At 35.3% G+C, this 26,719-nt stretch overlaps 1 protein-coding gene across 3 annotated transcripts in view; it reads right to left on the bottom strand.

The window, feature by feature from the left end:
- The window catches only part of CASP8AP2 (caspase 8 associated protein 2), a 46,386-nt gene that overhangs the window by 14,920 nt on the left and 4,747 nt on the right, over positions 1-26,719 (bottom strand). For 2 of the 3 annotated variants that reach the window (XM_020963067.2, XM_020963069.2), the window contains exons 2-6: positions 17,602-17,684; positions 13,230-13,298; positions 6,866-6,966; positions 5,948-6,022; positions 4,533-4,648 (exon numbers count right to left, since the gene is read on the bottom strand). In XM_020963067.2, coding sequence (XP_020818726.1) covers positions 4,533-4,648; positions 5,948-6,022; positions 6,866-6,966; positions 13,230-13,298; positions 17,602-17,656 — 416 coding nt within the window. In that variant the 5' untranslated portion in view covers positions 17,657-17,684. Of the gene's footprint in view, positions 1-4,532; positions 4,649-5,947; positions 6,023-6,865; positions 6,967-13,229; positions 13,299-17,601; positions 17,685-21,181; positions 21,340-26,719 lie in introns of those variants that run through there. The other variant, XM_078155238.1, reaches the window with a different exon arrangement.

The following is a 26,719-nucleotide window of genomic DNA, read 5'->3' on the forward strand; positions in this document are numbered from 1 at the left end:
TTTCTAAGGATGGGCTTTCACAGTATTTACAAATGATTTGCTAGTTTCAGTGATATCTTTAGGAATATCTATCCTCATTTGTTACAAGCATTTTATTTTAGAAACAGTTAAAGACAAAAAAGTCCCTTGAAGTGTTAATATCAACAGAAGGGGGGGGGGCATCCCTTAGTAGGTCATGGGAATCCAGGGAACAGGCTGAGGTAACTAGGAAATAACCAAAGTATAGTTAAGACTGGTACCAGAGCAACGAAATGAATTTACTCACTGGATCTTGTACTGGGCACGTACAAAGCTATTATATAAGGCAAACAACAAAGATGACATACCTGAATTTATGTTTGAATGGCATTAGGGGAGGGATGATACCTATAATACCTGCAAATGCCATAGGAACAGGAGGCAAGAGGAGTTAAGTCTTTCTGAATATGAAGTACTATAAGCAAATAATGAAAATAACAATACTACCAAAATTAATTTATTTAGTGCCATACCAATCAAACTAGCAAAGATCAAAAATCAAACTAGCAAATTTCATGGAGCTAGAAAAAAAAATAAAATTCATTGAGAAATAAAAAGTCAAGACTCTTAAGGGAAATAATGAAAAATGGATCAAGAAGTACTAGATCTCAAACTACACCACAAAAAAAGTAATCATCCAAACAACGCTGGTTAAAAAATGGGAAAGCCAGTCGATTTTTACACAGAACACAGAAGCAAATAAATATAACTGCCTAATTTTCAATAAACCTGAAGACCCCAGCTTCTGGAGCAAATACTATTTGATGAAAATTCTAGGAAAACTGAAAAGAAGTCTGGTAGAAATCAATTTCAGACCAACACTTCACATCATATACGAATATATGACCTAGACATAATAGGTCACAAAATAAACAAATTAGAGCATAAAATGGACAATTTTGATTATAGAAAATATGCTTTGCACTAACAAAACCAACAAAGCTAAGATTAAAAAGGGCCTCTAGCCCAGCCTGCAGAGAATCCCAGTCTAAAGGAAAACCTACAATTCTGCAACTTTGAACCAAGAGATATTCCCAACTGGCATCAGCCTATCAAGGGACGGGGTCCAGCAGCAATCTAATCTTGCACAGACCCAAACCCAGGTCAATTATTTGCAGAGCTCACACCAGGGAAGCAGCAATCAGAATCTGCCCTGGACCAGAAGACTTTAGGAGCACTGAAAGCTTTCAGGTATCCGGTGTGAGCTGTCCCCAATGTCCTGAAATAACACAATACTTAATCACCCAAGAAGGCAGAACTAGCCCAGACCTTCCCCAAAAAGAAAAGTCTCAGGAATATAATAGCCAAAATCCAAGGCTTTCATACCAAACAAAAAGTACTGCAAGTATTCAGAAAGAAATAGTTCAAGTACCAAGGAACCAGTCAGGATCATACAAGAACTGACAGCCTCTACTATAAATAAGTGGAAGTCCTAAATACAATATTACAAAAGGCAAAAGTGATAGACAACATCAAAAATAACTTACTCTGGAAAGCAGAAAATAATACTATAGGGGGAAATAGGCCTTTAATGGAATAGAGGACTTTTAAGCATTTCTGATAAAAAGCCAGTTTGTTTTTGCAATCAGATATTTTACATTTTCTTTTATTTTTTCAATCTTTTGATTTTATTTTAGTATTTCTTGGTCTCATGAAATCACTGATTTCTGTTTGGTCTGGAATCTAGTTTGGGGGGACTTCATTTCTTAACTATAAGATATACCTTTTTTTTCCCCGAAGCTATTTACTCCATTTCTTATTTGAATTGCAAACATAAAAGTCCAGAGAAACTTAGAAAGGTATATTTATTTGAATAATCCAAAGGGGCTTTATGATGATATACTGTAAACGCTATAATGGAGGAAAAGAGGCAGGTATATCTTCAGAACTTTAATATCTTCAAAGAGTATTATATGAATTAAATAAGAAAAACAGAGGTCCTAGAAGTGGACTGATTTTATTCTGAAGGTTTTGCAAAGGAAATATAAATAGGATATATTAGTATAAAAAAGCAGGGTACAGAATTTTCTATTTCTAATCGTTGAGGCCCATAAGAAGAGTATACTAACATGGAAGAAGAGGTAGAAGTGGGTTTCAGATGAACCTCATTCTTATCTGACACAAAGGAAAGTTGAATCAACACACTCTCACAGAGTTTGGTGTAGAAATACCTCGAACTCAATATGGAAACCAGCAGGGAGAGGGAGAAACAGGGTTCTGAGGGAGGAAAATACCACAGAAAAAAATTGTCTCAAACAAAACAAATATCCTGGTCCTGAAAAGGAAGAAGATAAAAGGGAGAGGGAAGGAATTAAAATAGAGTGAAAGAAAAGCAAATAACTAGAATCTAAGGAGGTATGTATCAATTAGGGAATAGTTGAACAAATTGTATTATATGAATGCAATGAAATATTTCACCTTTTGAAATTATAACAAAGATGATTTCAGAGAATCCTAGGTAGTATGAACTCATACAAAAGAAGTAGGCAGAAGCAGGAGAACAATTATACAAGAACAGCAACAAAGTAAAGAAAAAAAACTTTGAAAGACTTAAGAACTCTGATCAATGCGATGACCAACCGTGTCTCCAGAGTACTTATGATGATTTATGGCACAGAAAGACATATGGATTTATTCTGACTATGCTTATTTGTTATATGTAATTTTTTTAGAGGTGAAAAGAGTGTTAGCTATGGTGATGCCCCACCCCCAAAAGAGGGCCACTGAAACATTTTTTAAATGCACAGAAGAGAACAGAATGAAGTTCAGAAGGAAGCACAAATGGGATTGTTTTTAAACTAATACGTGGAATTTATTATATACTTTTTAAAGCAAATTTTACAAAATGAAGACTTATAGTTTTATATGCAGTTTATATAGTTTTTTACATTTCTCTTTTTTGAGTTCTCTTGTGTGTGAAAATCCTCCTTTTCCATTTTTAAGCTCAGAATCAAATTTTTTTTTTCAAGTTTCTCTTCATACTCAAAGATTAGGAAGCACTGATCTTAATAAACATTCTTTCTCTATAGAGTGTACTTGCTTTTAATTTTTTTTTTTTTGGCTAGGCAATGGGGTTAAGTGACTTGCCCAGGGTCACACAGCTAGTAAGTGTTATGTGTCTGAGGCCAGATTTGAACTCAGGTCCTCCAGAATCCAGGGCCGGTGCTCTATCCACTGTGCCACCTAGCTGCCCCGAGTGTACTTGCTTTTACAGAGGGGCTACTGAGCTAAAACAGAAATGTCCTGGATTTGGGTTGAAAAAACTCGGGTTCAAATTTTAATTCTATAACTTACTGGCTTTCTGTCCCTGGCATGTCATTATTTACTTCTTTGTGCTTCAGTTTTCTAATATGTAAAATGGAGATTATAAAAACATGTACCACTTACTTCATCAAGGTTATGAAAAATCAAACAAGAATGGATTAAAATTGTTTTCTAAACAATAGTTTTATAGTAGAGAGAAGTTTCAGCTACCATCTTTATCATTAGCCTAAAGTTTTTTATATGCCTGGGGCTGCTTATTTGCCAAGCTCTGTCCTTAACTCAAATGATATTTCATATAAGTCAAATCCAGAAAGGTTATAGCAGAACAATCTCTTCTCAAGTCTAACAACTGCAAAACCCTGTGGTATCTGACTCGTGTCTCAAACCTTAAATTAAAATTTTCCAATTTTACAAAAAACCCTAATTGAAGAACTAAGAGTAAGTTTTGCAGTAATGTGATATAAGTTATGGCACTTCATTAAAAACATAAGCTAAAAAAGGGGAGAAATGAGGTCATGAATGTCCTACATACTGCCTAAATGGGTTATAGGATAAAGCATCATTAACAACATGCTTTTCTTACGAAAACGAAGTTTAACTTTAATTAAGTCAAATAATACCATGACTTCAAACTCTAAACATTTAAATTACTAGTATATTATTTCTTCCATTGATGAATATAATGTTTTACATCAAACATCATCTAAAACATGATTTTTAAAAGGCACAAATCTCCCATAACTAGCACAGCCAGTTTCTTTCGTTTGAACCAACTGGCGGGGGGAAATCAGCTTATGATGGTAAAGCTCCAAATCCAAGATCCAAAATTCTATAAATGTCAACGTAACAAAAGCACTTAAGACTACAAATCATTCTTAAATCTTTAATATAAAAGGCTGTAGAATGGAAATTCAATACATAATGCCACACAAATTTGCTACTCAATGCAATTATATATACCATAGGACTATAAACAGTCCAGGACAGAAATATGTCATACATTAAAACAAATGATATTTTATCAATCTCAAATTACATTGGTATAAAAATATGTAATTAGGAGGATACTGGAAAGCTTGCTATGAGCAAATAAGTTATTACAGTAAAAACAAAAAATTGAAATATGAATATATGACAAAATTAATGTATTTTACTTATTTCCACTTAAACATATAATACATTCACCAGATAAAGGTAACCTACCCAAAGTTAAATAATCTGCAAAATTAAACTCCTAATTTAAATTTTACCTTTGGTGGAGACTATTAATTTCTTCATCCTTGCGATTTATTTCCACCCTGGCAGTTTTGATAAGTGCTGAAATATTCTTCTTAAGAGACTGGTTCTCATTTTGTAGGCTGAAATTCTACATAAAATATTAATAAAAACATTTGTAGTAAAAACATTTGTAGAAGACTTCAAAGCAACATTTATTAAAAGTCATTTTTAGAAGAATGAGTTAAATATTACATAAGTCAAAAAAGACCTTTTAAATTATTTTAAATAATTACATAAGTTAAGATTATTGCAAGGTATCATTTAGAGTAGGGATCATTTTATTCTTTGTTCTTATATTCCATAACATCTAGCATATTGCCTGGCGTGTAATAGATATATAATTTGATAATAATATAAAAGTTCATATCGAATATTTCATTCTATATTTAAATTTTCATATTTCAACACTGAGGGAAATGTTAACTTCTAGAAAGGAAAATACGATGCTTATATTCAATATCATCTTCCAATCATCAGAAGCCAACGACAGGCAAAATACTTAACAATTTAAATAATTTTAAAAGGCAACTTTAGTTAAGAATGAATAGCATTAGAATTGGACAGTGTCATAAAGATAATTAGTTTTACATCCTTAAGTGTCACTTGGTAGGGAATTTAAGCAAAGTAAAGTTTCAGTACACCTGCTAAAAATTGTATCAAACAAAGAAATCAAACTGAATAGCATAAAACATTACTTATTCAACACTATTTTTTACATGCCTACCTGTGCACCAAGCATTGAAGATACAAAGACAAAAAGACTATTTTACAGTTTGTGCTTTCAGGAAGCTCAAATTATATTGAGAGAGGAGATATATTCGAGGAGGAAACATAAAATATACAATATATATTATGAAATATGTTATAATAAATAAATTACAATTAATACAAAACATATATAAAGAAATTCTGGGAAGAAAACTCTGGAAACTGGAAGGTGGGAGAAGATTCAACAGCTTTCCTTTAGGCCTCACTTGAGCTAAGTTTTGAAGGAAGCTGAAGATCCTAGGAAGTTGTGAGGAGGGGTGGATTCCAGGCATGGTAAAGAGAGAGATGATGGAAATTCACGTATGATAGACCAAGGAGGCTGAGATATGATGCATGAAAAGGAGTAACATACATTAAGTCTGGAAATGGAGGCTGGAGCCAGAATGTAAAGAGCTTTAAAAATCAAACAGAGAGGTTTGTATTTTATCCTAGAGGCAAGAGGAAAGTACTGAAAAACTTCTTCAGCAAGTGAGTGATATGGTCAGATAAATGTTTTTTACAACTCCTTTGAAAACTACCAAAAATATCAGTTTAAATTATTTTTGAAGACAAATCTAGCACTTAATTTTTTATAAAATACAGAAAAATAAAAATCATAAACATGTTAAATATAGCGCACCTGTGTCTGTATTTCTTTATACTTCTTCAGTAGCTCTTTAATTTGCCTCTGACATTTTCCAAACTCAAGCTGCAACTGTAAAACACAAAATAATTCAAACTATGCCTACCTTAAAACACTTTTTTTAAAGTGTTCTTACAAATTAATACATAGGAAGGAAGAATGGCATAATGAAGGATACTTTTATTAAGAAACATTTAAAAAGGTCATTAATTTAGAATTAGAAGGCCCAGAACATATAGTTTCTTGTTTACTACATCATGCTTATCCTACATACCTAAATTCAAGGCATAGAAACTGTCAATTTAGCCTCTAGCAATCATTTCCCAGAGTATAATACACATTTCAGTATGTTTATTAACTCACTTGACAAATCATGGAAAAAAAATGTAAAACTATCAGTGGTTGTACTCTGGATTACTTGCAGTTAGTCTATTCTATTAAGGACAAACAAGTTAAAACTGTTTAAATTTAGCTTGTAAAAAAACCGAAGCATCATCACAGAGAGATATTGTGCTAGAGTAAATAGGAGGCCAGCTTTGGAATTAGAACAAGCTGGATTCAATTTCTACCTTTGAACATTCTGACTGTATGAACCTGGGCAAGTTACTTAACCTCTCAGCACCCCAGGTAATTATAAGACTCTAAGTTACAGAACAGTGGTTGATCTGCACTGGGAGAGGGAGTTTCCTCACCAGGAAAATCCATGGATTGATATTACAAGTTTAGACCAAAAAAAAATACATAACATCAACATTCTTTCTTAGAAAGAATGGAAAATCAGGCATCAATTCATCTGTATTACATCCAATCTGAAACAATATGCAGTCACATATATCTGTTCAGTTTAAAATATTATAATCCTATATTTCAGGGGTTACAAAAGTCATAGCTTTATCTCTTCCTAACAGTGCATACGTCATTATAGGTTGCTTCCTTTGCAGTTCCTTCTTCAGTCAAAATCTCCTCATACAAATCTAAGCAATTCCTCGATGGTGGGCAGAGTTTGGAAGAATTATCTGAAACAAAAATTAATAATGTTTGACTAACCTATTTGATTGTGCTTAGAAACAAATACTGTAGAATCACAGAATTTTAGGAGAGGGAAGGAAACTTAGAAGGTTATTCAGTCCAACCTCCAGAACAATAAAATGAGTTTGTCAAGTCTGCAAAACAGGGGAAAATATATTTATAGTCATAAATATTGGCAACAAAAGAGCAATCAAATGAGGTGGGGAGCAGGAAGGAACACACAAATATCCATTATACAAGGGAAAGTGTGATATGTCCCAAAGGAAAAGTTGAGGCCAGGGGTTCTTAACTAGGGGCCTGTGAACCTTAAATAGGTGTAGGTGTATGAGTGTGTATACATATGTATGTGTATATCCACATACACACATATACTCAGCTACGTGGCACAGTGGCAGAGTACTGGGCCTCAAGTCAGGGAGACTGATCTTCATAAATTAAAATCTGGACACACTAGCTCTGTGACATTTAACCCTGTTTGCCTCAGTTTCCTCATCTGTAAAATGAGCTGAAGGAAGAAATGGCAAACCACTCCAGTATCATTGCCAAAAAAATCCCAAATGGGATCACAAAGAATAGGATATGACTGAAACAAATGAACAACAACATATGTAGGCATGTATATAATACACATACACACACACACACATACACACACACACACACACATCTCTATGTCAATGGGCCATGGTCTATGTTATGTGCTATAAAAAAAAAATTTAAAGGAATAATCATGTTCAGCTAAATAATCAGGGAAGGTTTCCTGGAAGAAGTAGTACCTAAATTAAATCTTGAACTTAGAAAAAGACGAAGTCCATCAGAGGCATGTGAGACAGCATAAGCATGAAGTACATATGGAAAGAGGGAAGCACAAAAATTTTGGACAGAAATTGATATAACCTGGCTGGAATATGAAGTAATATGAGATAAGAATGGAAAACTAAGACAGAGAACAATTGTGTAAAGGTCTTGGATGCACAGGATAAAAAAGTGCATGCTTTATTTGGTAGGTAAAGAAATCAGTGACGCTTTTTAAGTAGACTAGTTCTACAAGCAGATCAGAGCACTGGGGAAGATTATTTAAGCAGCAATATGAAGGATGATTTACAAAGCACTGACTGGAGAAAAAGACACTACAGGAAGGATGTAACTTCTATAATTTTAACAAAATAGAAAAGAAGAAAGTCAAGTAATTTTTAATTTATGTACAATCACTTTTTATCTTGCTTGTTTATGAGAATTTTGTTGTTGTTGCTGATGGTATCTAAATTTAAAACAAAATAACTTGTAGGGGAAGATATGAGTTACTGCAGAGGTAGATCCAACAGGAGTTGTTACCTGATCGGACGTCTTGAATGAGGAAAGGGGAAGAGTCAAAGATAATACTGAAGTAATAAGCTTGGAGGTAACTAACAGACGTGTAGTGCCATCAACAAGAAGAAACACGTTTAAGGGAAAAGATTAAAAGTTCAGTTTCAAGGTCAAACAGGACATCCAGAGGAGATACTTTATCAAGCAACAGAAAATATTCGACTGGTGCACTGCCTATTAATAGTTAGGAAAAAAGTCTGTGACTGCAGTGACAGAGAAGCTCAGTCCCAGCCACAGCCCCTGGTGCAGCCCCAGGGTGGCAGCTGCATCCAGAACTTCAGGTCACAGACAGGGGGAATCAACTGGCTAATCAGAGGTTTGCAGGGATCTTTTGCTGGTGCTGACACAGGATTCTCTTGCTTTGCCTGTGCTTGGATCTAGGTCACAGTTCTACATGGCAATCCTGGCGCGAGGAGGAGTGCTGGCATGGTGGAGCTTGTGGTGGCTGTGGAGAAAGAATCTTCCTCAGAGTTCCAACACAGAAAAGAGTACTTGTGGTCACTCACAGACCAGAGCACAGGCCAGGAAGAGAGTAAACACCTCTCCCTTGATCATACCACCTTGAGAGAACTGAAAACTTACAGGTCCCTAGAAGTATCTCTGAAAACAGCTGCACATATACCCCAAAGCTTGGGACAGTACATTCTCCACATTGGAAGCAGACCCCCACCTTAACAAGAGTTTAAAACTCAAGTAATTGGCTGGGATCATGAGCAAACAGGCACAAAAAAGTCAGACCATAGAATCTTTCTTTGGTAACAAAGAAGATCAAAACATACAACCAGAAGAAGACAACAAAGTCAAAGCTCCTACATCCAAAGCCTCCAAGAAGAATATGAATCAGTCCCAGGCTAAGGAAGAGCTTAAAAAGGATTTTGAGAAGTAAGAGAAGTAGAGGGAAAACTGGGAAGAGAAATGAGAGTGATGCAAGAAAATCATGAAAAACAAGTCAACAGCTTGCTAAAGGAGACCCAAAAAATACTGAAGAAAAAACACCTTAAAAAAGCCTAACCCAAATGGCAAAAGAGGTCCAAAAAGCCAATGAGGAAGAATGCCTTAAAAGCAGAATTGGCCAAATGGAAAAGGAAGTCCAAAAGCTCACTGAAGAAAATACTTCCTTAAAAATTAGAATGGAGCAATTGGAAGCTAGTGACTTTATGAGAAATCAAGACATTGTAAAACAAAACCAAAAGAATGAAAAAATAGAAGACAATGTGAAATATCTCATTGGAAAAACAACTGACCTGGAAAATAGATCCAGGAGAGAGAATTTAAAAATTATTGGACTATCTGAAAGCCATGATCAAAAAAAGAGCCTAGACATCATCTTTCAAGAAATTATCAAGGAAAACTGCCCTGATATTCTAGAACCAGAGGTAAAATAGAAATGGAAAGAATCCACCAATCACCTCCTGAAAGAGATCCCCAAAGGAAAACTCCTAGGAATATTGTAGCCAAATTCCAGAGTTCCCAGGTCAAGGAGAAAATATTGCAAGCAGCCAGAAAGAAACAATTCAAGTATTGTGGAAACACAATCAGGATAACACAAGATTTAGCAGCTTCTACATTAAGGACTGCAGGGCTTGGAATATATATTCTGGAGGGCAAAGGAGATAGGATTACAGCCAAGAATCACCTACCCAGCAAAACTGAGTATAATCCTTCAGGGGAAAAAATGGACATTCAGTGAAATAGAGGACTTTCAAGCATTCTTGATGAAAAGACCAGAGCTGAATGGAAAATTTGACTTTCAAATACAAGACTCAAGAGAACATGAAGAGGTAAACAGGAAAGAGAAATCATAAGGACTTATTAAGGTTGAACTGTTTACATTCCTGCATGGAAAGATGATATTTGTAACTCATGAGACCTTTGTCAGTATTAGGGTAGTTGGAGGGAAAAAATTATATATGTATGTAGATAGATAGATAGAGGGCACAGGGTGAGTTGAAGATGAAGGGTGATATCTGGAGAATAAAATTAAGGGGTGAGAGAGGATTATACTGGGAGAAGGAGAAAGGGAGAGGTAGAATGGAATAAATTATCTCACATAAAACAGACAAGAAAAGGCTTTTACAGTGGAGGGGAAGGGGGAAGGTGAGAGGGAATGAGTGAATCTTATTCTCATTGGATTTGGCTTAAGGAGGGAATAACATACACACTCAATTGGGTATGGAAATCTATCTTACCCTACAGGAAAATGGGGGGAAGGGGACAAGAGAGCAGGGGATAAAGAGGGGGGCAATTGGGAGGAGGGGTAATCAGAAGCAAAACTTCTAAGGAGGGACAGGGTCAAAAGAGAGAATAGAATAAATGGGGGTGGGATAGGATAAGGGAAATAACTTAGTTTTCCACAGCATGACTACTGTGGAAGTATTTTGTATGACTAAACACGCATAACCTGTATCGAATTGCTTGCCTTCTCAATGAGGATAAGTGGGGAGGGAGAAACGGAGAAAATTTGGAACCCAAAGTTTTAAAAGCAAATGTTAAAAAAAAATTGTTTTCACACGCAACTGGGAAATAAGATATACAGACAATGGGGTATCCTGCCCTACAGGAAAACTGAAGCGGAAGGGGATAAGAGAAGGGGGGGGCAGAGACAGAATGGACGGCAAATTAGAGGAAGGAGTATTCAGAATGCATGCCATTTAGCAGTGGAGGGAAGGATGAGATGGGGAGAAAATATGGAACTCAAAATATTGTGGAAGTCAATGTTGAAAAATAAAAATAAGTAAATTTAAAAACAAAAAAAAGAGTTACAAAAGTGGAAACCATTTGTGCAGAAGCAAAAATTGAAAAGAGAGGAAAGCTGAGCAGTCTCTAAGTTGAGAAGAAAGAGAGGGAAGATGCATAAGGGAATTACTGATGAAGCAAGATTAAAAAAAAGACAAGGGATGGGACAGAAGGTGAAGGATCATCTCTTTCTCTGATAAGAGAGAATGAGTAAAAAAAATTACATATATATATGTATATAGCAATTTTAAAGATTAGATAAGGTAAGCTGAGGGAGTTAAGGTTAGATGGCCTCTATCTTCACAAAGAAAAAGGTAAGGCTATATTCTTAGACTGATGAATAAAAAGAATTAGGAGCTTGAGAGAAAATACAAGATTTGGAACAGCTGTAGTAGAAATTGTGATATCTGATAAGAGATTAATTAATAAAGATAAAGTTGTTCAAAAATATAAATTTGTAGTGGACCCAAGCTGCGTGATTTGCTCCAGCAGTACTTGGAAATAAATTAACAACTACAAAGCAAGGGAGTTCCACCAGCAAAAATGGCATAGAGGGATGGTAAAACAGGACAGAGATTCAAGAAAGGAGGAGACAGGGTACTGATATAATAGTAATTATGACTACCAATACAATTTAAATGATTTTCACTTATATTATTTATAATACAATGATATCTTCAAAAGTTAGAGATTATCCCTATACCTAACCTCAACTTACCCATGCTTTTTGAGTTCTTGTCTACTTTTTACAGTTTTTCAGTATCTTCTCTCACTATTAACTGTCACTTCTGTGTGACAGAAAAAACTGTGTGTTTTCTTATATCTAGCCAGATCCACCCTATGTCCCAACATACTAAATTAGTGCTATAATGTGGGACACCAGATAACCGAGTTTGTGAAAATGACGTATAAATTAAAAATAAATTGGCCCTAAGTAAGGGTCTTGAGAGAAAGTATGAGTTTCAGTGCATGTATTCTGGGACACAAATTCTGGCTACTTGGAGGCTCTTCTTTGCTTATTTTTACTTCTAAACCTTTGTATATAGTTGGTATTGCCAGTTAAGTGGAGTGTTCCTGTAAACAGAAGTTTTTGCAGGCTAACCACAGGAACAAACAATTAAGTTAGAAGAGAACTTAAATCATAATCATAATAGGCCAATATCCCAAAAAGTTCAAAAGAAAGAAGAAAAGGTCCTATATGTACAAAATTATTTATCTCTCTTGTTATAGCAAAAACTGGAAACTAAATGGGTGTCCATCAATTGAAAACTCCCTGAATAAAGTATAATAAATGAATGTAATGTAATACTATTGTTCTATAAATAATGAAGGAGATTACTTCAGAGAAAACCTGATAAGACTTTTACGAAATAATGCAGAGATGTACAAACAACGAAGACAATTTATAATATAGCATCCTAAAAATGAACAATTCTGAAATACTTCAAGAACTTTGATTAATACAAAGATCAACCATGATTACAATGAATGATGATGAAGGATGCTACTACCCCTGTCCTGACAAAGATGTGGACTAATATGGAAAATGAGACATACATTCTAAAAATGACTAATGTGGAAATTTGTTTTTCCTGTTAATGCTTATTTGTTATAAGAATTTTCTTTTTCTTTTTTGGGGGGAGGAAAAAGAGGAGAAAAGAAAAAAAAGTCTGACAACTGAAAATATGAAATAAAATTTTATTTTAAAAAAATTTAGATTGGGGCAGCTAGGTGGCGCAGTGGATAGAGCACAGGACCTGATGTCAGGAGGACCTGAATTTAAATCCGACCTCAGATCAGACACTTGACATTTACTAGCTGTGTGACCCTAGGCAAGTCACTTAACCCCAACTGCCTCAAAAAAAAAAATTTAAAGTCATGAACTACAACTTCCTAATTTTCCAGACAAGGAAACTGAAGTTTAAAGAGGTTAAGTGACTAGATGATTTCAGAAAATCTTGGGTAGGATGAACAGATGCAAAGCAAAGTGAGAAGAACCAGAACAACAATAATTATAATTTGTCACTTTTTAAAAAAAACTACCTCGGAGCAATTCATAACGCAAGACATATGCAAGAAGTTGCATTCGTGCCTTACAGATTAATATAAAATGGGCTTAAAACTTTATTTTATACTTTAAACTTACCAGTTAGAGTATTATCCAGTCCAGCATAAATGTCCAATGAACTTTCATCATTATTCTTAAGAGGAGAAGCTGCAAGGAAAGAAAAGCAATGTACAGTCAAAACCTTACTTTTCAATGATCTTTCAGTACAAAGTTAGCACAACTGTCTATTATTCAAAAGGTTATAAAGGAAAAAAAAACCTCTTTGTCAGTCAAGAGAGGAGACAAGTTCAACACCAATATAGACAGAAAAGAGGCTTTCCTATGAACTGATCTGACTGATGTACACGCTAAAGAATTTACTTGTTACAACTTTTTGGAGGGGGGTATGAAGAAAGTACAATTAAGAATATCATACATTGTGTAGAACTTGCTATATTTCAAATCAAGTTCTACCTAATATATGATATTCTTAATTGTACTTTCTTCATCCGAAACGGAAAAGCACCATAATTCAAATTATATAGTTTTGCTATATATATATTGATTTTGAATGTATATTTATATCACATTCTACGATGACTACTTTATAAATTGAGAACAATCTTGAGAAAAATCAAAGAGATCAAAATGATATATAGTATCTAATTTGATTTTCCTTGTTACTGTAGATTACTTTAATTACTTTCATTTTAAGACATGTTTTATAATTATTACCTTTTAATAGCACTAGTGACAATTTATTGGGGTTCTTTACAAGCAGGTAAAATATGTAACTGCAGACCAAAAGGAAAACATATATTGATGCTTGGAATGTTAAAAAAATCATGAAATTATGTCTATAACCTGGCCTAAGTTCTTTTTGATTTTTGTTCATTACTACGTTAAACATTTAAATTTTTTTTCCCTTCTTAGTCCTATCTCTTTAGAAGCTTAGAAAAAAAAGAAAAGGGAAAAACATTCATTACAGGTAAAAATCCTGGTATGATTAATTTCATAAGATAAACACGATGATATTACAGTGGAATGTTAGCAACTAAATGACACAGAAATCATTTTAAGAGATGAGAAGAAATCAAAGACAGAAATAAAGGTTCCATATAAACCAAAAATAACATTCATAGTAGAACTTTTTGTGGTAGCAAAGAACTGGAAACAATATAGATATCCAACATTGAGGAATAACTAAACAAATTATTATAGATGAATGCAATGGAATATTATTGTACCAAAAGAAGGGATAAGTATAAAGAATTTAGAAAAATGGGAAGACATATATACAAAGTAAGCAGAATCAGGAAAAAATATACAAAATGACAATATAAACCAAACCCCTCCCCCCCGAAAAAAACATAAAACAGGAAACAGAATGACATACATAACTATCATGACAAAGCTTAGCCCTAGAAAAGTTATGAGAAATGAACCTCCCTCTCTTTTTTCCGAAGGTGGGGACCTATGATTATAATGTGTTCTATATACTGCCAGACTTTGTTGATCTATTAGATGGTTTTGCTAAACTATTTTTCTCTTTTTTAGTTGTTGCTACAAGGGATGGTTTCTTTCTTGTTATTTATTGTAACAAAGGATGGCTAAGTGGGGATAAGAGGAAAATGGACACTGTGAGAAATAAAGACGACATAAAAATAATAAGTACCAATTTAAAAATTTTTTTTAAAAAAGGCATGAGAAGAACCATTCTTCTTCTGGTTAGGCTTCTAGCGAACTGGGTGGATCCGCCGCCAAGAATTGACGTAAAGCCAAATATATTATGTAGGAGGAGAAGGTGTAGAGAAACAGTGATCTGCATCAAGATGAAATCTCTAGATCACTGGATCCATCCAATAAATGAAAGTCAACGCCTCACATCTAAGTTGTAAATTATTAAGCAAAAAGTTTTAGTGAATGAGAGGTATAAATATTGTACATAGTTTCAATACCTCACACCTCTCAAGATGCTGGATGAATGTTGATTGAGATTTTTCAGATAAAGATCACTCACTATTCAATTGCCCATTTATTCATTCATTTATTTATTGAGTGTTAAGCATAGTGCCCATTATGTAATAGGCACTGTTAGTCACTATGAATACAAATGCAAATAAAACAGCCCCTCCCCTCAAGAAACTTGTATTCTACTGAAGGATATAACATACATGTACATAGATAAATATTAAAAACTTGAAAGGCTTCATGGAGATGGTGGCAGTCAAACTAAGTCTTGAAATACATTAGGGATTCTAAAAGAAGGAAGTGAATAAAAGTATATTCTAGTGAGGCAGAGTCAGAGATGGTACATTGAGCCTGAAAGACAAGTTAGTCAGTTTGGCTAGCACATAGAAAGCATAAAAGAGGGTAACAAAAGTAACTCTGCAAAAGTAGGTGAGAACCAGATGAAGGAGATCATCAAATGCCAAGCTGAGAAGCTCATATTTTACACTAAAAGCAATGGAGAGTCACTGAAAAATTTTTAGTAGGGGATGACATGGTCAGGCCTGGTTGTAAGAGTATCAATTTGGCATCTTTGTAGAGAATGGATTGAAGACAGAAGAGACAAAGGAGGGAGATCAAATGAGGGGACTGGTACAAGAGATAATGTATAGGTTGGTAGCCAGCGATGAACAGAGGTTGAAATGTTGGAAAAATAGAATCAGAAAGAATGTATGAATAAGAAAAGCATTTATTAAGCACACAGCACATGCCACACATCTGCTAAGCAGTGGAGATACAAATACCGAAAGAAAAGCTGTCTCTACCCTCAGAAACCTTACATTCTAATGGGGGGAAGAAAACACATTTAGGTGAAGAGTGGCAAGAGAAATCTGACCAGCAAAGTTACAGAGATGGTGAAATGAAGTCATAAAGCAAGTGATTGACAAATCTTTCCCATAATGGTAATATTTAAGTGATTATTATTCCCAGAGCTAAAGGTGAAAAGGGGATTAGAAGGGGGTGGTAGTAGCACACACAGTGACATGACTTGAAGATGGCCAGGGAGCTGAGGCCTGATTCAGTCAGGCAAAAAATGGTGAAACCTTACCAATCAGAAGCTCAGGGTCCTAAGGATAGAGCTGGAGTGCTCAGCTGAATTTGCAAGCTAGGATACAATAGCATGACACCAAGAAGGCTTAAGAGCAGTAAGACTTAGCAACTGTCTGGATATGGAGGAGTGACAAAAAAAGAGAAGAATCAAAGATAACCTCAAGATTACAAACTTGGGAAGACAAAAAACAAGGACAGTGGTGGATATGCCCAACAGGCATTTGGCAGTGTGGAAATGGATCCAAAAGAGACATTAGGACTGGAAATACAGACTTATGAATCATCTACATAGAGATGATAATTGAACCCATGGAAGCTAATGAAATTGCTAAGAGAAATGGGTCAAGGACACATCCTTGGGAACCATTCAAGCTTAACTAGTAGGAGATGATCCGTTAATGGAGACAGTAATGGAATAGTCTAACAGACCGGGGGGGGGGGGGGGGGGAAGACTGAGCATTGTTACAGAAGCCAAGAGAGGAGAGTATCCAACAGAGGGATGGTCAAATAAAGTCAAAAGCTGAAGACAGGTCAAAGAGAACAAGGACTAAAAAGGAGGCCATTGATTTTAACAGTTTAATTATAAAGTCGTTTCAATCATGGGGAAAGGGTACAAAATGTTGGAAAAGACGGAGAAGCAAGTAGGAGATCAGCAAAGAAAGGCAACAAATGTAGATGATCCTTTCTAAGAGAATGACAGATGGCCTTCTTGCTCAGCAAAGTTCTGGAGGCCCAGTCCTTGATGTGTAGTTTCAGAGAGAAACTGGTTGATAATTAATGTTACTTAGTGGCAAAAAAAATAAAGCTGTGGAAAGTTCTGCTATATCATTTACTAAAAAGAAAGCTCTTTATAGTTTCAGAGTCTAAGTGCCTAATACTTACATAGTAATTTGGCCCAAAGGATACACCAGTATTTTTCAGGATTATTCTTTATACTATTGAAATAGCATTCCTATACAGAACTATTTTTTCTAATATTTGATATAACAGCATTTTACCTATACTGGTTTTTAATGTTTTCAAATTCTGATTAAGATTTTAGTGTGCAAAAAAACTGAAAGCTTATGTACACAGTACTTGAAAATTATGTTCATATTGCTAGTAACAAAGTTGCTTTTTTCTACTAGACATTTTTGTTATTTACTTTCATTATGGTTCATTACCATAAAAAAAAATTTCCCCCACTGAGCTCTTTGCTAAAAATGCTGTTTTCAAAGTAACAAATATACATATATGCAAATATCAATTTTAACAAATGAAAATTACAAAGTTATTATCAATTTAGTCAAAACTGATGATTTCAAAGCATGTGTTTAAAAAGTGAAAATATGAGTTTTCAAATAAAAACGCTCAGTGACTTTGTAACAAGAAAACAAAATTTCAAAATAGCTTAACTGTTAGATTTTCTTACCCAAGAGGACATCAAATAAATCCGTTCTATCACCATTTTCATCATCTGCTGCCATGATCCTAATCACCTTTGATGTTCCCCATCTATAATTGTTTAAGAACATATTTTAATTGATGAAATTAATTTTTCACAATCCAGGAAATGCAGTTTTTTCAAGTTTTATATGGCAGGCAACTTCAAAAATTTAATTTAAGGAGGCATTTACACCATCTAACACTACCACCCAACCCACACCAAATCACTAATTATATTATTTAAAATAAAATTATACTTTCAGAGTAGCACCTCCCCTTTTATGGACAAAGGACAAAATTGGGGGAGAGGGACCACTATTAAATTTGCCTACAAAACTTACAAATAGTAATAATAGTACACATTTATATAGGTGGTACATAAATGCTTTTGCAAAAGAATATTAACAAAGAAATCAGCACCATAACGCAATGAATAACCATAATTCCAAAGAACTAATGGTGAAACATGCTACCCACAACTCCTGGAAGGCACCAGTCTCAGGGTGCAGAATAAGACATTTACTTTTTGGACATGGACAGCAAAGGAATTTGTTTTGCTTGATGATGTGTATTTGTTTCCCCCAGTGCAGAAAGAGAAAATATTTCTGTTAACAGAAAAAAAGCTAAAACAGAGGGGAAAAAAAGAAATTGTAAATATTCCGAAATATAATATGAAATCCAAAAACTTATCACTATGGAAGTCCTTTACAAGGTAATGACTGTCAGATCACAGTCATATCTCTTTCTATCTTAAGATTCATTCTTTGAGTATCATTTCTACTTACTAATTATACTAATGTTTTCTAATGCTTTCTTAGTTTCCTCAGCAGTTTTTTGTGGAATAATGAGTCCTTACCACAATAGTTGCCATCTTAAGAGTTTATAAAATACTATGCCTCTATGTTTTGCTTGCTTCTACATGTTGTACACCTAATATGATCCACTCATTGACTTTTTAACCAGTACCAAATTGTTTTGATGATTACCACAGTATAATTTGAGACACAGTACTTCCAGGTACCCTTCCCACCTTTTTTCATTATTTCCCTTGAAATATTTGACTTTTCTGTTCCTCTATATCAAACTTAAATAGAAATAATTGCTTGCAGACTGCACATTGACTCAGAAAACCACAAATTAACATTATCTATTTGCATTTTTATTTATTTTGTTAAATATTTCTCAATTACACTTTAATCTCAATTACAATTTAATCCCAGCTATACTCCAGCAGTTTGAGCCCAAGTTTGATACCTCTGCTCTACATGATCTTTGTTATTTTTCCCTCTTGTTTTATAAAGTAATCCTTTGGAAGACTAAATAAATAAATCAATTTAAGAATAATTATCATTTTTTACTATAATACATGGATTGAACTATAAAAATATTTCTCTAATTAAGCCTTTATTTCAGTAAAGATCAATTTATAATTATAGTCATATAGCTGCTAGTTATCTTTTAGTAAGTGGACTTGTAAGTAGTAAGTACATATGCTATACTTATTTTGAATAGAATTTCCCTTTCTCTGCTGGGTTTTAGTGGTAGTATAGAGAAAAAGCTAATGATTTGTGTGGGTTTATTTTACATCCTGCAACACTGCTAAAGTTATTAAGTTTTTTGATTATTTCTAAACGTTAAGGGATCTTGCAATAAACCATCATATCATCTGCAAAAAGTCATAGTTTGCTTACTTGTTCCCTGTGCTTATTTCATCAAATATTTCTTCTTGTTTCATTCCTATAAGCTAGAATGTCTAGTACTACATCAAATAACAGTGACGATGACAGACATCTTTGACTCTGGCATCTATCTATTACATAGATTGTTGGCCCTTGTGCGAAATGTACATGTATAAAAATATTTATAGCAACTCTTTCTGTGGTGTCAAAGAATTAGAAATTTAGGGGATGCCTATCAATTGAGGAATGGCTGAACAAGTTGTGGTATATGAATGTAATGGAATACTATTGTGTTATAAGAAATGGTGAGCAAGCAGACTTCAGAAAAACATGGAAAGACTTGGACAAACTGATGCTGACTGAAGTGAGCAGAACCAGGAGACTGTTGTACACAGTAACAGCCACATTGTCTGATGACTAATTTTGACAGGCTTAGCTCTTCTCAGCAACACAAGGATCTAAGATATCTCCAAAAGTCTCATGATGTAAAATGCTATCCACAACCACAGAAAAAACTATTCAAAGAACTTTGAATGCAGATCAAAGCATACTATTTGCTCTACTTTTTTCTTCTGTTTTGTTTTGTTTCTTCTTTCTTGTGGTTCCTCCTATTGGTTCTAATTCTTTACAATATGACAAATGTGAAAATATGTTTAATAGGAAAGTATACATAAAGCCTTTATCAGATTGTATGCCATCTTGGGGAGGGTGGTGGAGAAAAATTCAAAACTCAAAAGCTTATGGAAGTGATTGTTAAAAACTAAAAATTAATTAAAAAAAGAAAAAAGAACATTCACTTATGTATACACTTTTTCGTGTTTTCAAGAGAAATGGGTGTTATATTTTAAAAGCTTTTTTTACTATCTAGTGATATTACTGTTATTATTAATACATTCATCTTAAATCTTATCTTTATATAAATCATTCTTCATCATTATTACCTTCCCTCTGAGATTCTCTTCCATTTACACATTACACATCTTGTATGTATATAATTGTTTGCATGTTGTCCTACACCATTAGAAAATGAGGTCCTTGAAAGTAGGAACCATGCGGGCAGCTAGGTGGTGTAGTGGATAGAGCACCAGCTGTGGAGTCAGGAGGACCTGAGTTCAAATCCGACCTCAGACACTTGATACTTACTAGCTGTGTGACTCTGGGCAAGGAAGGAAGGAAGGAAGGAAGGAAGGAAGGAAGGAAGGAAGGAAGGAAGGAAGGAAGGAAGGACCATGTTTTTAACCTTTTTTGGTATCCCTAGCACTTGATACAGTATATAGCACACAACAGATGTTTACTAAATGCTGATGACTGACCGGCCCTTCTTTTAACTCTGTATAAATCTTCACATTTCAAGTGTTTTTCTTGCAGCCTGCTGTCCTCTTTCATTTTATAGGTGAATTCATCCTATTCACATTTTTGGTTATGATTATTAAATGTATGTTTCCCTCCACTCTATCCTCTTTTACGTTCACTGCCACTCTTTATAAACAAGTTAGTGACAGAGTGTACTCAACAATAATAGGCAACTGAAGGAAGTTTCTCTAATAAGGTTCACATTCCCACAACATAGAAGAAACTGATTCAAATTTATGAGAATAAAAGCCATTCTCCAACTGATAAATGGTCAAAGGATAAGAATTGGTAGTTTTCATGTAAAAAAATATTTCACATCACTAATCATTAGAGAAATCACAGTAATAATAAAAGAGACTCTGAGGTTCCATCTTACACCCACCATACTGAAAAGAATGACAAAAGAAAAATGAAAAAAAGGAGGGGCTACGGGAATACAGGCACATGATACACAGCTGGTGGAGCTGTAAATTGGTATAGCCATTTTGAAAAGCAAGTTAGAACTATGCTTAAATGTTATTAAATTGTGCGTACCTTTGACCCTAGGAATGGATCAAGAAATCCTCGGTTGAAGAAACCAGAGATCCCCCGGATGTCTCAAAAAGCAAAAGCGAAGAATAGGAAGACATAAAAGCTCAGAAAACGGATAAAGGTGAACATTATCAGCCCCACTAAAGGCAAAAACCTGACAGGTTTGCCTTTTCCTATTAAACTTATTTTTTAAACCAGAAAATATCTTAAATTTATAATATTAGCCACAAAATACTTTAGTATTTACCACCATTGTGGAAAAATATTAAATTAAATGGTAAAAAAAAAAGTTAAAGTCTTCAATGGCTCATTGCCTACCAAATAAAGTTTGAATTTCTTAGTTTTATATCCGACACCCCACATGGCTTTAATACTTTTCCATCCTTATTTTCCAAAACTCCCCTTCAAAAATCCACACTCCAGTCCAGCTGGATTATTTGCTATTTACAAATATGCCCTGCATACTTCCATTTCCGAGCCTTTGCTCACAATATTCCTTAAGTCAGAAGGAGCAGGGCAGAGTGTGGGAAATGCGATGTTAAATGTTAAAAAAAAAAAAACATCATCACCACAACCACCACCACCTTGGTCTGGAATGCTTTTTGTAGCTCCACCTCTGCCTGTCAGATAACCCTGCAAAATCCAGCTCAAACAATATCATCTGTTTCATGAAATCATTTTTTACCTCCTCAGTCATTGAAGAGCTGAAACACTGTTTATGTTTCTGATACTTATACAAAAAATTGCAATGACTTAGAATAACATGTCATCTCTTCTACTTGTATATCTTTAGAGTTTCGCCCAATGCCTATCACAGTTAATCAAAGCTCATCAAAAATCACACTTAATCAATGAAATACCGTTAATAAAGAGCTATCTAGAAAACAAGTCTGACAGAAATTAGATTTGGACCATTACCTGAAACCCTATGCCAAAATAAGCTCCAAATGGATTTATGATATAAAGGGTCACATCATAAACATATTAAATGAGCAGCAAAGGAAATACTTTTTGTACCTGTGGCTTAGGAAAAAATTGTGACAAAAGTAGGGACAGAGAGAAGCACAAAAAAGAAGGACAATTTTTGCAAAAACAAAACTAATGCAGTTAAAATTAGAAGGGAAACCGTTAACTGGAAAAGAAATTTTATAGAAAATGTATTTGATAACAGTCACATTTCCAAGACAAACAACTGGTTCAAATTTACAAGGAAAAGAGACATTCCCCAAATGACAAGATATGAAAAGCATTCTCAAAGACATCTAAGATATCAATAGTCCTATGTTAAAATGTTCCAAATTATCATAATAATTGGAGAAATACAAATTAAAGCAACTGAATTCCCTCCTCACAGTTATAAGATTGGCAAAGATGATCAAAAAAAAAGAAAAGAAAAAACAGTAGGTATAAGAACTATAGGTAAACAGACACAAATGTGTTACTGGTAGAGCTGTCAATTGGTCCAGTCATTCTGGCAGGTAGGTGTGATAACATAATGAACAGTGTGCTAGACTTAAAGTTAGGACGCTCTGACTTCAAATTCTACTTCAGACTCTTACTCAGCTATTTTACCCTGGGTAAATCACTTGACCTCTAACATCCTCAGTTTCTTCATCTGTAAAATGGCAATAATAATAGCATCTATCTCACAGGGTTGTTGTGGGGAATTAAATGAGAATATAGGTAAAGTGCATGCAAACTTTAAAGCGCTATATAAATGCTAACAATTACAATTATTATTATTATCATTATTATTATTATTGTGGAAAACAATTTGGAATTATGCTCAAGAAGTTATTAAACTGTGCTACTCTCTCTGACTCAACAGTACCACTACTAAGCTGATAACCCCAAAAAGATCACATACAGAGGAAAAGGATCTATATGTAAAAAAATATTTATAGCCACTCTTTCTGTGGTGGGAAATGGCTAAACAAATTATATATATGAATGTCAGGGAATATCATTGTGTTGTATGAAATGATGAAGGGTACAGTTTCAAAGAAACCTGGGAAGACTTAGCTCTGAGGAATGTGAACAGAAATAGTAGAACAAGGCATATAACAATAATATTAAATTTCTCTAATAAAGGTCTGATATATAAGATACAGATAGGTAACGGATTCAAATATATGAGAACATGAATCATTCCCCAATACATAGTCAAAGAATATGAACAGCAGTTATCAGAGGAAGAAATTCAGGCTATGAACAGTCATATGAAAAGTGCTCCAAATCACTAATCACAGGAGAAATACAAATCAAAACCACTCAGGATCCACCTCATGCCCATAATCAAATTGGCAAAGACGACAAAAAAAGAAAAAATTATGGTTGATAGGGTGTCTGTGGGAAGACAGGCATACCAATGCACTGTTGGTAGCCCTGTATATTGGTCCAGCCTTTCTGGAAAGCAATTTGGAATTAAATCCAAAAAGTCAGGCCACTAGGTTATAAGTAGATAGAGGCTGGGCCAGGAGTCTGAAAACATATCTTCATGAGTTCAAACATGGCCTCAAACATTTACTAGCTGTGTGACTCTGACAAGTCATTTAACCCTGTTTGCCTCATTTTCCTCATCTGTAAAATAAGCAGAAGGAAACAGCAAACCACTACAGTATCTTTGCCAAGAAAACTCCCTAAGAAGTCGCAGAGTCAGACACAATTGAAATAACAACAACAATCCAAAAAGTCACTAATCTGTACATACCCTTTGACCCAGCTATACCAGTACTAGGCTTATAGACCAAAGAGATCAAAGTGGGAAAAGATCTGTATGTATGAAAATATTTATAGCCCCTTTTTTTGTAGTGCCAAAAGAGGGTATCTATAAATTGGGTAAAGGCTGAACAAATTATAGTATATGAATGTAATAGAATGTTACTGCACTCCTAAGAGATGAAGAAAGGGAGTTTCTGTTTTGTTTTGTTTTTTATACGAAGCGACTGAGGTTAACTGACTTGCCCAGAGTCACACAGCTAAGTGAGGTATTATGTGTCTGAGGGCAGATTTGAACTCAGGTCCTCCTGACTCCAGGGCTGGCACTCTATCCACTGTGCCACCTAGCTGCCCCAAAAGGGAGTTTCAGAAAAACATGGGAAGACATACATGAAACGCAATATGTCCAAAAATGAACCCATTATCCTTCTCCCTAAACCTTCTCCTCTTCCATCTTCCCTATTTTTGAAGGAACTGCCATCCTTCCAGTGTCTTAGATTCATAATCTCAGCATTATCCTGGACTCCTTACTTTCCTTCACACCTTTCATATCCAATCAGTTGCCAAATCTTGCTGTTCCTACCTTCACAACATCTCACATCTCATTCCACCTCTCCACAGCTACAACCTTAGTTCAAGCCCTCTTTACCTCTCCCCTAGATTTTTATAACAGCCTCTTAATTTGGTTTCCCTAGTAACTCTTCTGTTTAGTTTTTAAAGTCTTATACACACCAACCCCAGCCTATCTTTCCAGCCTTATTATTTCCTCTCCCAGCCAACAGGCCTTCACTCCATTCCTTACACATGATACCCTATCTCTACCACTAGTCATTCTCCACACCTGGAATATACTCTTTTTTACCCTGTGCCTCAGAGTCCCTCTTCCTTTAAGATGAAGCTGAGGCACCATCTTCAACATGAAGCCTTTCTTGATCTTTCCAACTGCTTGTGCCCTATCTCCCCAACTACCTTTTGTTTAACCACTTTGCAACTGTACTTAACTTTATATGTGTGATGTATATATTCAATATGTGTTTATTTCTCCCACTGGCATGTAAGCTCTTCAGGAGTAGGGTTTACATCAGGGGTAATTCTATTCTTGATACTTGGAACCTCAGTACCTAGCACATAACAACAGGCCCTTAATAAATACCTGCTGGAGGGGTAGAGCCAAGATGGCAGAGTAAAAGCAGTGACTTGCCTGAGCTTTCCCTCAAACCTCTCCAAATACCTATAAAAAATGGCTCTAAACAAATTCTAGAGCAGCAGAACCCACAAAAACACAAAGTGAAACAAATTTCCAGCCCAAGACAACCTGGATGGTTGATGAGAAAGGTCTATCGCAGGAGACTGGGGGAGGAACTAAGTTCAGCGTGGGCATGCAGGCAAAACAGGCCTCAGCTAACCTGGAGCAGACCTCAGAGGACTGAGTCACTGGCAGCGGTGGCGGTTTCTAGACTTCTCAACCCAGAAATGCCAAAGACAATTCAGAAGGTCAGTAGGAAAAGTCTGTGACTGCAATGACAGAGAAGCTCAGTCCCAGCCACAGCCCCTGGTGCAGCCCCAGGGCAGCAGCAGCTTCTAGAGCTTCTAGAGCACAGACTGAGGGGGAATGCAGTGGCTGATTAGAGGGAGATTGCAAGGATCTCTTGGCTGGTGCTGACACAGGATTCTCTTGCTTTGCCTGTGCTTGGATCTAGGTCACAGTTCTACATGGCAATCCTGGCGCGAGGAGGAGTGCTGGCATGGTGGAGCTTGTGGTGGCTGTGGAGAAAGAATCTTCCTCAGAGTTCCAACACAGAAAAGAGTACTTGTGGTCACTCACAGACCAGAGCACAGGCCAGGAAGAGAGTAAACACCTCTCCCTTGATCATACCACCTTGGAGAACTGAAAACTTACAGGTCCCTAGAAGTATCTCTGAAAACAGCTGCACATATACCCCAAAGCTTGGGACAGTACATTCTCCACATTGGAAGCAGACCCCCACCTTAACAAGAGTTTAAAACTCAAGTAATTGGCTGGGATCATGAGCAAAACAAAGGCACACAAAAAGTCAGACCATAGAATCTTTCTTTGATAACAAAGAAGATCAAAACATACAACCAGAAGAAGACAACAAAGTCAAAGCTCCTACATCCAAAGCCTCCAAGAAGAATATGAATCAGTCCCAGGCTAAGGAAGAGCTTAAAAAGGATTTTGAGAAGTAAGAGAAGTAGAGGGAAAACTGGGAAGAGAAATGAGAGTGATGCAAGAAAATCATGAAAAACAAGTCAACAGCTTGCTAAAGGGGACCCAAAAAAATACTGAACAAAATAGCACCTTAAAAAATAGCCTAACACAAATGGCAAAAGAAGACCAAAAAGCCAATGAGAAGAATGCCTTCAAAAGCAGAATTGGCCAAATGGAAAAGGAAGTCCAAAAGCTCACTGAAGAAAACACTTCCTTAAAAATTAGAAGGGAGCAATTGGAAGCTAGTGACTTTATGAGAAATCAAGACATTGTAAAACAAAACCAAAAGAATGAAAAAATAGAAGACAATGTGAAATATCTCACTGGAAAAACGACTGACCTGGAAAACAGATACAGGAGAGACAACTAAAAAATTATTGGACTATCTGAAAGCCATGATCAAAAAAAGAGCCTAGGCATCATCTTTCAAGAAATTATCAAGGAAAACTGCCCTGATATTCTAGAACCAGAGAGTAAAACAGAAATGGAAAGAATCCACCAATCACCTCCTGAAAGAGATCCCCAAAGGAAACTCTCAGGAATATTGTAGCCAAATTCCAGAGTTCCCAGGTCAAGGAGAAAATACTGCAAAC

The sequence above is a fragment of the Phascolarctos cinereus genome, unplaced genomic scaffold (genome assembly GCF_003287225.1).
Source record: "Phascolarctos cinereus isolate Bilbo 61053 unplaced genomic scaffold, phaCin_HiC Scaffold_5;HRSCAF=322, whole genome shotgun sequence".
Classification (NCBI taxonomy): Eukaryota; Metazoa; Chordata; class Mammalia; order Diprotodontia; family Phascolarctidae; genus Phascolarctos; species Phascolarctos cinereus.